We start from the raw sequence: 13,339 nt of genomic DNA, 5'->3' as shown, positions 1-13,339 counted from the left end.
TGGGGGGCCTTGCATTTTAATCGTGGATTGGGGTGGGGGGTATCAGATAATTTGCGATTTTTTATCAGGGAAAACCAGGATCCCTGATTATGACACTTATTCACCCAGTGAAGACTTATACATTCTCCCTACTTGTGTGTGTGTGTCTGTACATGTGAACCCACGGGTGTACATGTGTGCTCATGCTTGTATTTGCATACATATTATTGTGTGTGAATGGCAGGGGGGCATGTACTTTGTGCATGTACATTCATATATGGGCACATTTTACTGTGGGGATGCAGTGCATCCAGATGTCAGTACACATGTTGATGGTACCTGTGCATGTGACATGCACGCACTTTTCTGTGCATGAACATGGTGTGGGGGTATGTGTGTGCATGCATGTTTGTGCATGTTATGGAAGAGGTGCTTGTCCCTAAAGGTCCTCCATCTAGCTGACTTCAGCTGGAGCAGTGGTAATAGAGCATCTTTTCTGTACATGCCCACAGCAATGGAAGGTGGATTTTCCACTTCACTGTTTTTCCCTTTATGTTAACGCTCTGTTTATTTGGGTGCTTCGGGAATGCTCTTGGCAGACTTAGAGAATTGGGGAGCCATTTGCAATATACAGAGCCCCCTTTCCTTTCCCCTCCCCAGTCATTATCCTTTTGGTGAAAATAAGGGATTTTTTTTTCCCCCAAGAGTGATAATACTGTGGCAGAACAGTGATAGTGCAGCTGAGTACAAAAAGATAGAGGTATTTGCCCAGCACATGATGGAGGGATGGACTCAGGAGCACCTGGATACAGGTTTCACACAATAGATACACAAGTTTACTCTAGACTGAATTGACTGCGCTCCATAGTAAACGTGGAGTGGACACACAACACACAGGCTTACCCTAGTGTAGGTCACTACATTCCAAGGTGAGAAACCCTTTAGGGAGCAACTAACTGCCCTGGGGTACTAGTCATGTGCCCGCTCACCTACTCAGTTTCATTCTTGGGTAGCCATTTGCTCAATGCAGACTGGCTCTCCTGCTGCCAAGTAGCCAGGTGCTGTAAAAGCACTTACTGCCAGCAGTCATCTTAAGAGAGCTGGCCCTGTGTCCACGCCTTACAAAAGAGTAAATTTAAAACAGAATAAAATCTAGGGCAGTAGTGCTCAACTTCTGCACGTGGGACAGATCCAGCCTGCAGAGTCATGTCATCTGGTCCATGGGGCTCCCCACAGGTCATGAAATTTGGCAGCAGGGGGTGGTGCAGCATTAATTGCTTCTTCCTTGCTGCCAAATTTCTAGACTTATGAGGAGCCCCACGGGCCCTGCATACTAGATTGTGCCAGTGGATCTCACCCTTGTGCCAAACCTGTGCTAGATCCATCCCATGAACCAGCCCCACAGCACTCATGGAGCTAAGTATGTTGAACACCAGTGATCTATGGGAAATGATTCCATTCTAACTGGGCTGAGTATCTGCATCCAGAGATAATGACCCGCAAGAAAGAACAGATCTGAGATGCAATTCAGGTTCCTTTCTCTGGGTACTAGTGAAAAAGGAGAGAGAGAAAAATATATTTTCTAAATTGGAAGATGAGCTTTCCTCCCCATTTAACGGGGGGGAAAAAGCCCCTTGCCTTACAACCGTGCACAAGGTGGGTGGTGTAGGGGTGGAGGCCAGGCAGCTGCTGTGGCTGGAACTGGAGCCACAGCTGCTACCTTACCTCCCCTGCTGCCTCTGCATGCCCTGCCACTCCTCCCCCACAGCCCCCAGTCTCTCCCCCTCCTTGTGGCTTCTCCCTCTCTCTCCCCTTCTGCCACACTCCTCCTTACCTGTGCTCTGTGCTGGCAAGCTGTGTCCCTGCTGCAGCCCAGGGCATGGAGCATGGCTCCAGCCAAGTCCTGTAGCAGAAGCTGCAGAGAGCTGGTGTGGTTGCCACTGGCTGGTGCTGGAGCTCTGCTCCATATCCCAAGCTGCAGCAGGGATAGAGCCTGCCAGCATAGAGCAAAGGTAAGTGGGAGAGTGGAGGGGTAGGCAGGGAGGAGGAGAGACTTTGAGGGTGCGGGAAACAGGAGAAATGGGGGCAGGGTAGCAGAGGTGACATGAAGGGGATAGGAGCGGGGAACAGGAGAAGGGGGAATCGGGGCAGCGTGGGGGTGGGAGGGATAGGGGGTAGACACAGTGGAAGTAATTAAGGGGCAGACAGGCAGCAGGAGGCAAGCTGCCTGCCTCACTCACTGCCTGCCCCACCACATCCACACTTCCTGCTCTCTACCATCTGGCTCCCACTGCCAGCCCCATTACTACCCCTCCCTGCCTGCCACACTACACTCCCCTACTACCTGCCCCCACCGCTTGCCCCATTACTGTGCCCCTCATCATCTCTTCTCCCACCACCTGTAGTGGGGGGGGGTGGCAATTTAAGATGATAATTAGATTTCATACATGGAAAAGTATAATAAATTTATAAATTTTCCATGTGTAAAACCTAATTGGGGAGTTCATCTTATATTCTGGGTCATCTTGTATCTAGATAAATATGATAGCATAGAAGAGGAAAGGAAGGTAGGTAGCCTCTTTAAGGAACAAAAATAGCCCAGGAGTTCCCCCTATGTACATGAGCCCTTACTCCCAGGGAATCTGAGCTTGTTCTGTCATTACTGTCAGCAGAAACAGGATTTTCCACCTGCTGGCCTGCTGGCTATTTAAGCATCTGGAATGTGGCTGAACACCTATTTATGACAATGGAGAGGCCCCATGGGATCTGGAAGGGGCCTGGGATGCTGTGCAGGCAGTACCAGCAGGGCCCCTTCAGACTGCTCTGTTTTATGTCAGAGGCTAGGCTATCCCCAGCATCAGGAGAATACAAATGTGCCACTGCTTGGGACGCTTATAACTAGATGGGATGAAACACTAGGATGTGCTCTGTAGGAAGCAGTTCTGCATTAGTCTCCAAGCCACAGGCTGGACACTATTTCCCCTCTGTCTTCTGTGGTTCAGTAAGAGCTCCCCTGAGAGTGACATTGAGCCAATGCACCATAACTACTCAACAGAGACATATCCCAACAGGGAAGTATCCTAGAGCTGTTCATCATTATAGTCCTCATTAGTATAATTGTTCTGATGATTATTTCTGTACTGGCTTCCCAACCAACCCTGTTGTCATCAGGTATTATTGACGTGTTGTCGGTGACAAAGTCTCAGGAACTGTGGTACTGGCAAAAGTTGCAGCCAGGAGACCCAATACCAATCTTGTCTTAAAGAACATCCACTAGCTTGGTTCAGTGGCAAAGATTCAGCCAGGTTTATTGTCTACAAATATAGCCCTAACATGTGGCCTAACAAGTACATCAGACCTGGAATTAAGGCATTTGTGCCTGTGACAAGATAGTCGGCACAACTCCATGCAGGCTCCCCTAGGCTGCTACAAAGTTCCCGTGCTTTCCAATTCTCTTTCTGTACTGTGATCAAAACAAAATATGTATTACATTTCCATCTGTATCTTTGCTACATGGGCATCTTGTTCAGGGTATTCCTATTCCAGCCTTACCACACAGGCACTGGACCATCCTGTGCTTAGCCCAGTCATCTCTACCGCCCATCTCATAACAAGATTGTACATCCTGCATCATCATCCTGACCATGTTTGCACATTGCAACTTCTGCTTATGTAAGGGGTTCATGCATCAGTCAGATTTGCTGGTCAGTCCTACTTTACCAACATTTTAGCAAAGCCTTTGAGTAAGCAGTATATTTATAATGATCAATACTCCCACGAAGCCTACACCTGTAAGCCCTAAAGACCTTTGGAAACAAACCCTTGCATAATCCAGTGCTTGGTGGTAGGGTTGGTATAATAGGCTATTTGGGCATTTTTACACATGCAAGCGCTGGAGGTGCTTTATTTCAAAAGTGCACCGCCTCCATTTTCTGTGTGCTGACACACATTTATTTCGCAGCTTATACAACTGCCCCTGCAGAGCAGCACAGTTTGCCTCAGTTCGCATGTGGAGCAGACTCAGTTCCACAACTTTCATCTGGGGGTAATAACTCTTATTAGAGTGGCTGCAGTTTTACAGCAGCATAGGCAAAAGGAAAAACAAGATGGTTCCTAAACTTAGTTAACATGGCCTTGTGCTGGCGTGATGCACTGCAACTAGGTTTCCTCATCATGTTTTAATACTGTGAACTCAGCATAGGGGCCAGATTCTCAGCTGTCAGTGGAGCTGCTTCTGTTTACATGAACAGAAATGCTAACTCAAGATCTCCACCTATGTTTCAAGAAAGCAGAGCTTCAGAGACCCTGGGACAAGTTTTTAAAGGTATGTAAGCACCTAAAGATGAAGAGAGGCACTAGTAGGATTCACAAAAAGGCCTGAGGGGCCTTAGATGCTTTTGTAAATCCCACTAGATAGCTATCTGCATCTTTCAGTGCCAAAATACCTTTGAAATCTGGGGTTCCAGTCTTGCCCCAACTGCGTGATCTTAGTGGGAAGATGGGGAGGCTATTCCTACCTGCTTACTGCAGTCATTAACAAGTGAATTGGTTTGTTTGCTTTTGGTGCATCACATTCAACTGATTTCCAGTAAAATACATTTTTTGCCCCCAGTGCCCCGAAACCAGAGTGTTGAGCACTTCAGCAAGGCTTTGATTCTTGCACTAGATTCCTGCTTTTATTGGACACAAAGTGTGGGGGAAGAGAGGAAGAGAAAGGGACAGACAGCTCATCTGGAAGCAGAGGGCTGCTTCAGTGCGTTTCAGAGTTGCTAAGCAGTGTCTGTGGAGATTGTCAGTGTGGTAGTGGGTTGTAAAAAATATGTGATGTGGGTATGCTGGGGCCCTTGTTAACGAAAGTCCTTTCCCAGTGCAGAGCTATCAAGACCTTAGGGTTCAAGGGAATTACTCTGTTGACAGCCTGATTGGCCTCAAATGCCTGCTGACCTACAGCCCCCAGGGGGTGGTGTTGGCTTCTATTGCCCAAGCCTACCTGGCAGCAAATGCTGGAACAGCTGTAAGCCCTCCAAGCTTCAGTTTGCCATCTGTAACACAGGGACAATGCCTTTGCAACTCTCAATGTAAGCTCCTTGTCTCTTGCTATGTGTATGACGCTAACACATGTGCCTGCTATAGCAGGAATTTGACCTTGGTGGGTGCCCTTGTTGAATAAATTGCTATCACTGCCTTCAAAAGCTAGCATTGGGGTACCAGGGCAGGGAATTACCTAGAGACACCCCTTTGCGTTCACCTGTTTTACATGCACACTATGTACCCAGGGCAGGGGCAAGAAGGGAAGGGGGCCTTTCAACTTCTCCCAGTTGGGTTCTGTACACCTCTGTACCCAACCTGCAGTGAGCATTTGGTTCTGTACACTGGCCCTGCAAGCGTTGTCAATGCAAGGCAGGCAACTGCTTCTAATGAGTAATTAGTAAGGTGAGGAGAAGGCAAGCTGAGAAATCCATTCTCCAGTCAGATGTGACTCAGAGGCACCCAGTGGAAAAGTGCTTCCAGAAGGCTTGTGTCTCCTTTGTTAGGAAAGGTCAAAGCCAATCACCCTGGTGGTGATTTGAGAACAGGGATGTTATTAGTGTAATCTGTCATCAGAGCCTTCGTGCTATCCACAGGGACCAGGAACAGGTAGCAATGCCTCCAGAGCCAGCAGTGATTCCACCATAGCCTCACCTGCATAATCTTCCTGTCTGGATGGTCATGGTCAATGTGCCCTGGGTCACAAACAGCCAGCCAAACCAGGGAGCCAGGATGGAGAGTGCAGAGGGAAGCATGACTAATCTAACAGATTAAGGGTTGGAATGATATGGCAACACAGATCTCACCCCACAGAGGTCATAGGTCTATAGGTCCCAAGTGGTAGCTTTGGCCTACTCCCTAGCTGGGATTCAGTACAGAGCCCAGTGCTGGGGCTGCACCTGGAAGACCAAGAAGTGTAGAACCAAAGCTTATTCATAAGATTTGTTTCCCACCCCAAGTCAGAGCTTCACAGGTCTCCGCTTCATGGCGGGAGTTTGTTACCACAGACTTGGTACAGTGCAACATGAAGAGTGCCATCTCCCTCCAGCTCTCTGCCTGTAACTGGGAAAAGACCAGAAAGGCTTCAGTCTCCCCATCACGGAGTGGAATCCCAGTCCCATAGAAGCTAATGGGAGTTTCGCCATTGAATTTTGTGGTTGCAGGATTGCACCCACAGACCAAGATGGGAGCTGCACAGGTTCCAGGCCAGCCACCCACTTCCAGCAAGTCCAAGTCAGCTTTTGCCTCCTGTGCCATGTGTCACACAGGGTCTGAGAGTGTCTTTTGCCCATTCCTAAAAAGACACAAAAGGGACTGGCCTGTACAAGGATCCTGTTAGCAAGACTAGCGCTCTCCAGGGAAGCAAACTCTCCTGAATACAAGCCAGTCTGTAAACACCTAGAGGTTCTGAAGGAATTTGCCAAGGCCCAGGTCAGGTTGGGTCACACCTGTCCATTTTGGAGTTTGCCAGCATCTGCACTTTTCTCTGAACATCCAGTCCTGGTCACACTGGGACACAGGGTACAGGCCAGATGGACCACTGTCTCTGGTCAGTTTCCCTAAAGCTTGTTGCCCTACAAAAGACTTCTGAGGTCCTCCCTGCTTTACAAACAAATCCTCCTTGGACCTGGGCTGTGCTGGTCTCTTTTTTCAATGCAGTCCTCAAAAAGACAGTTTTCCTGAAAAGTTGCTGCACAGGGAACCTAGCTGCTGCTGCCCCAGGGAGTGATCAGGAGTGATCCAACTACATTAACCAAGGAGCGGTGCTGCAGCTCGTAAACCCTCCCATGCAAAGAGCTTCACCTGGAGAGTAACCCCCTCAGCCGTATAGGCTAGAACAGGATGTCATGACCAACCTGCATCTGTCCATGACTCCCAATCGGAGAATTGTGGGAGAGAGGAGATCTTTCTCCTGAGATCAGGCTCCTGGGGTCAAGGAATTCAACAGAAAAATTAGCCTTGCTTGTGCTTAGCTCTTCTGCTGAACAATACTTTGCTGTCACAGGGAACTTTGCATTTCCAAAGCACTATACAAATACTGACTAATTAATCCTCCTAGCACCCCTGGGAGTTGAGTAAAAATGCAACTCTCTCTTCTGCAGAAGAGAAATCAAGGCTTAGGTTATGTGACTTGTATGAACCCTTACAAACAGGCACTTCAGTATTCTCTAGTAGTGACCCCAAGCCCAGCAACACTGTATCTCACAGGGATTTTACTGTCCTGTGTATTGTCATTTGGAAGGGCTGAGATCAGACACAGTGGTACCTGGCTCCCTGTTCCATGTTCAGATAGGTGGGTTAAAAAGGTGCTGAACAACTGTATAACCAACTGATGTGCTTTGACATGCCAAGATAGGGTTATAGTATCTTGGCACATAAAATTACATCATGCTTCATGGTGATGGAGGACAGGAAGGAAATGTTTTGCTCCTGCAGAGTAATAGGCCAGGGATATATTAGTATAAGCAGTTTTCTTCACTTCTCTGATGCCATCACCTAACCCAGGACACTGGGACTGGATGGATCTGATTTGCTATGGTTCCTCCATCTCCCATGAGCCATTTTCCAAGATCCTCTCCTTTCTAAGTCACAGACCATCAAGGTGCTTCCTTGTTCTTGCAGGTGCCTCAGGGAGAGTGGAACAATACACTGTCTCAGGACAAAGACAACGAGATCCCATGCCGACGCATGCGGAGTGGGAGCTACATCAAAGCCATGGGGGATGATGACAGTGAAGACTCCGAAACCAGTCCCAAACCGTCCCCGAAAACTGCAGCTCGAAGGCAGAGTTACCTCAAGGCCACTCAACAGTCACTGAGTGAACAGAGCACTACACAGAGGTAATGAGTTTAGGGATCCTTTGTGGTAAGGCTGGGAATGATGCCCCCCAGTCAGCCCCAAGAGCAGGGCCTGGAGCTGCCCAGTGGTATCTGCATCTTTAGCAAAGGGGCCATTTACATCACGATGGAGCACTACATGCTAGATTGGTCTTGTTAAGGTCATCAAGTCTGACTTTAACTTGGCAAAGTTTAGGCATGCCAGCGGTGGGGTGGCTGGGTGGAGGGAGAGAGATTACAAAAGGAAAAGAAGATAAGATGGAGGAGTGAAGCTTGCTTGTGATTCTAAAGATCTCTGTCCCCTGGCACTGTAGTTCAGGGGGTAGGAGTAAAACATCATAAGATCCTCGGGTGTTGTGAATTGGAACAGTTCCACTGCCTTTGAGGGAGTGGTGGTATCTCTGCTGAGGATTTGGCCCTTATTGTGAAGCACCAAGATCATAACAAGGCAAAGCTCCATAGACAGAAGAAGCTCGAAGCAAGGTATCTCCCAACATGACCCCACATACACACTCATCCACTGGCTTCTGGAGTCCAGAAGCAGGTCAAAATCCTTTGTGCTGCAGCCAATGCAAAGGATTCTGGGAAGCATCTGTAAATAAAAGGAACCAGCTGCAAAGGTGGCCAAAGTGGGACTGCAATCAGGTGGGATGCCAAGCTAGGTGGAGGGCAAGAACAAGAAGAGAGGAAAGCAGGAGAGGAGAGTGAAGGCTAAGTGTTGGGAGGAGGCAGGACCCACCTGGCTTTTGTGTCAGTGTTTCAGGGACTCACGCACAGTGAACTAAATCACACGTGGGCACCTAATAGGTGGAGTAGGATTTGGTCCCAAGTCTCCAGGTCCCAGACAGAATGCCAAACAAAGGGGTGGTAGTAAAGGAGAGTAAGAGGGACTAGCTGTATCTGGTGGTGCTATATACACCATATAAACAGCTGCTTCCTTAGCAGCCTGGGGACTCCCACTCATGAATTGTCACAGTGCTGGTTCCCCTGTGACCAGGGAAAAGTTGGGACACAGGTGTTAACAGCATTTTAATAACATTCACAGGGTAGACAGAACCAGGAGATGCTGCCAGTGCCAGTGAGGATGGAGAAACAAGACCAAAGGGTGGAGGGGAGGGGAAGGTGCAGAAACAGGAAATTAACAGAATGAGATTCGGCTTGAAATAATACAGGGTAACATGTCCAGGGGGAAAGCAATCAGCTACACCAGCAGGACAGAGCACACCAGGGAACAGCACTGTGGAGAGAGACGTCAGGGCAGCAGCGACCTGTAAATGCGACTCTGCTTTACTTGGTGATGCAAGGACAGGTCTGGGGCTTTGGGAGAAACAGGTTACCACATAGCCTCCACAGCAGCCTGACTGTCCCTTCACTGCTCTGGTGAAACTATTGACTTCAGTACAAGAGCTCCTGCTTTATGAGAGAGGAGTATCAGCCCCTATACATCTCTGGGGAGCTATAGATCAGGCCCTATAGATCCCTGTTGTCAGAGAGAATCAGACTATGCACCTCTATCATACTATAGATTCAGGTTCTGCATGTAATTAAGTCAGGCCTTAGGTATCCGTGGTGTACTATGCAATCAGACCCTAAAGTAAAACCATATACATCCCTGACATGCTGTAGCATAAGGGCCTGCCCATCTTAGGTATCTAATCCCTGGGCATTGCATTCAGCTCTGGTCACTTCCCTCCCACAAATTGTGGGGGACTCAAAGATAAGAGAAAAGATCAAAAGGGCTGTGGTCAGTGTGGGCAAGCAACAGCAAGAGAGTGGTATTTGTCATGGGGTGGTGACTTCTGACCAGCTGTGCCACTGGCTCATGAGGGGAGGATTGGGAACCCCACCCATGGGCCTTCTTCTGTCAAAGTGATAGGGATCCATTCTGTGCTGGTGCTGGGAGAAGGCTCTTTCCATCTCTCAGTGCTGCAATTCAATGAATAAAGTCACAGGCCCTCCTTTCTCTCTTGGCCCTCTCTCTTTTTCTCTGGCCTGTGGCCCACTCGCTCATTGAAAGTCCTCATTGAAAGGTATGTAAGAGACATGGAAAGATCTGGGCACAAACTGACTTTGGGGACTCAGACATAACTGACACTGTCCAGGCCTAGCCCTCCAGACATGAACTCATGCCTTTGTTTTAAACCTGAGTCTGTTGGAGTCCCACAGCCCTAGTTAGCAGGATGCCTGTGGAGAAAGAAGGGCTTAGACCTGTGCCTGCCCACAGTCTCAGAGGGCTACTCAGTGCTACATCTGCTCTTCAGCACCTGCCGTGCAAGTCTGTGGAGCACTGCTGCCACTCAGTGGCCATTCCAAGTGATTGTGATGAACGTCTCGGAAGATTTTGCCCTGTGTTTCTTGTATCAACCCAAGAGCTCTTGAGGTTAAATCAAGTGAATATTTCAGTGCTGTTTCTAAAATAGTAACTGGAATAGGGGACAATTATCCATCCAGTATGAATGGCTACTAGAAATCAGAACTGATTTGAAAGTGATGTTTAATAGCAAATTAACTAGACAGGCACATATGTGAGAAGTCCAAATATGTGTATAATATGGTGTAGGTCAGAGGTGGGGAAATGTGGCTCACGGGCCAGATCCAGCCCACCAAGGGATTTTATCTGGCGCAGAGGCCAGCTGGGGCCGTGGCCCATGCAGCCAGTTCTGCTGCCCCCCAGGTGCACAGAGGGGCTGAGGTGGCACAGCAGCCAGACTCAGTTCCCAGTAGCCCCCACAGCAGCAGTTCCTTCCAGCTCCCACTGCCAGTTTCCACCACTGCCACCAGACCCAGCCCTGCTGCCTGGGCACCCTGGCCCATCTGCCCCACACCCACTGCTGGGGGCACCAGACAGAGTGGGTGGCTGAGTGGATGGGGTGGGACCATGGGTGGGCGGGGAGCAACATCCAGAAGCAGGATGGGTGGCCAGGGTTGGGGTTGCGGCCGGGGCCAGGGCCAGGGCTGGGCTTGGGTTCATGGGGCAGTGTTAATACTGGGCCAAGGTCCAGGGCAGAACTACAATCCGCTGCCTGCACGCCCCTGCAACAAGTGCAGGTTCTGTGGGCAGGGCCATGCAGAAAGTGGATCACAGCTCTGCTCCAGGCCCCAGCCCCACACTCTTACCACCCCACGATCCCAATCCCAGCCCCTCTCACCCAGCCGCCCACCCTCCCATCCCACTCCTGGATTCCACTCCCTGTCCTCCCATAGTCCCATCCCATCCACCCAGCCAAGTGTGGCCTTCCTGCACAGGTCGTGAGCCTCCATGGAGACTCTGGGATCACCAAGCAGTGGCAGGGCAGGGCTGGGCCCCAGGACAGAGCCACTTAGGGAGTTTTAGTGACCTGTTGTGGGCCGGGGGTGGGGGCAGGGAAGGAACAGGTGTCAACCTGGTCTGCAACAGCTCTGCAAAACTCCCTAAGTGGCCTGCGAGCTCAAATAATTGCCCACCCCTAGTCTAGTATATCACTGACACAGCCTCACATTTCTACAACATATTATAAATGCATGTAATATGCCTGACACTTCTGATACAGCCTAGTGCATCTTTAGTGGAGCCTTCTGTGTCTGTGATATGGCATACCATGTCTGTGACACACCTAACACATCTGTCATGACCTGTGGGGCAGTCTAGCATGTCTGTAATATGGTTCAGCACATGCCTGGTGCCATCTTGCACATCTATGACGCAGCCTACCATGCCTGTAATGTCACCTAGCATGTCTGTCATGCAGCCTAGTATGCTGGTTTGTGTCATGGTCTGTTTGTGATCTGCTGGGCATATTTGTAACATGGCCTAGAACAGCTGTGGCAGGGACAGAGGGGCTGCTGCTTCTACTGCTTCTCAGGTGGTTTTCCAGTCTCCCGTATAAATAATTCACCCCACCTGCCAGCTGCTCAAAAGCTTCTTCCCCCTTGCTCCCAAATATTCCCACACTTAAGACTGAGATTTTCTCTGGCTTATTTCATGACAGCTCCATCCTTGCTTCAGGTCTTCTACCAGGAAGAGTAGAAGGGTGAAGCATTAGGAATTCACCCCAGGAAGAGTGAATGCTTGGCGATTAGTCCAGGAGCATCCAGTACAGCCAAGTTCAAGCATTGCCAACTTCTGAGGCAGACCCAAAATATCAGGAGACTTTAACATTAACACCTTTGGGCTTCTGCTTCATTGCTTTTTGGTGTTAGAGTATTTCGGGTCCATGTTTTCAAGCTTTATTTTATAACCATGAAGGCTAGAACCATGTCTTTATTATGTATGAACTGGGATTCCAATTTCAGCCTCTGGGGCTTTAAGAAAAGCAGCAAATATTGTGCAGCTTCCCATAAAGTCACATCAGCAACCCTGTGTATCCAGATGCTGCAGAAATAGTATGTAGTCAGGTCAGTGTGTGAGTAACACCCATTCCCCAGTTCCCTCAAAGCAAAAGGATGCTGTTTCATGTACGAAAACACTAACCAGTGTCTAAGCTCTCATTCAACCTGGCTTGGATTTGAGCCTTGGCTCCCAGCCAGGGCAAAAATTGAAAGACTATAATAAAGAAGCAGTGATAAACAAGTGATGCAGACATGATGAATTTATACTCAGAATTTGTGTCAGTGTGGGCATTGATAGAAAGCCCCTTGAAGTGTAATTTAGCCACATATTTATGCAATTAATGACATGACATGACAAAACATAAAACCAGACACAAAATTATTAAACAAAACTATGTAATAGTTTTATGGCTGGTTTCCATCGCAGCTTAAAATGAACAGGTGGTCGGGTAGACTGTACCAGCATTCAAATAGTCCCTGGCGTGGTCCTTGGCAGCTGACAATCAGCTGATCGGTGGCAGGGCTCAAGGCCTGGTGCAGTCCTGGAGCCAATTGCCATTCACTCATCAGCAGCTGGCAGGAACTGCATTGCCAACTGATAGTCAGCAGCATCAGGACCTCATCAGTGTTCAAGCCCCAGTGCAGTCCTGGTGCTGTTGACAATCAGCTGATTGTCAGCTGGCTTCAGGGCTATGTGGCATGACAGGAGGCACAGTGGTTGGGATCACAGATCAGATCCCATCATGCCTTTCACTGAACATCTGTCAGTAGCCTCTGAACGCTGTCCAGAGTGGACAGATGACCAGTGGTAGCTACCTACTGTCTGTGTTATTACAGTGCCTCACCACAAGGTGGTGAGGAGCCAGAAATAGATGCTTTGCTCAAAAAAGCAGCCACTCCAAAGTGAAATGGACTTAGCTGTGGAGACATGACCTGTAGCCCAGTGGAACTCACACGTACCATGACTTTCTGAAAAATAAATTTACCCTGGATAGAATGATTTACAACAGCATCAAACTGTATGCTGTGTGTCCACTCCACATGTGCACCTGTTAAGGCAAATTACATCCGTATAAATGTGTTGTGGGTCTATACCCAGTGTGCTTGGACTTGGCTAACAAGAGTGCAGGAAAGATTCCTGTTAGGCCCCATTCCATGCTTTGTATTGCAACTTGCAAAGCTTCTGC

The 13,339-nt window shown here is 48.9% G+C and overlaps 1 protein-coding gene across 3 annotated transcripts in view; it reads left to right on the top strand.

Moving 5' to 3' along the window:
- DLGAP4 (DLG associated protein 4) overlaps window positions 1-13,339 on the top strand; it is a 359,708-nt gene that overhangs the window by 246,067 nt on the left and 100,302 nt on the right. For all 3 annotated transcript variants that reach the window (XM_090064375.1, XM_090064374.1, XM_090064373.1), the window contains one exon: window positions 7,630-7,847. In XM_090064375.1, coding sequence (XP_089920501.1) covers window positions 7,630-7,847 — 218 coding nt within the window. The remainder of the gene's footprint in view (window positions 1-7,629; window positions 7,848-13,339) is intronic.

The sequence above is a fragment of the Crocodylus siamensis genome, chromosome 10, assembly GCF_052110815.1.
Source record: "Crocodylus siamensis isolate JL-2025a chromosome 10, ASM5211081v1, whole genome shotgun sequence".
Lineage (NCBI taxonomy): Eukaryota > Metazoa > Chordata > Crocodylia > Crocodylidae > Crocodylus > Crocodylus siamensis.
The sequence above is the reverse complement of the archived record's forward strand: the minus strand, read 5'-3'. Positions and strand labels throughout refer to the sequence as shown.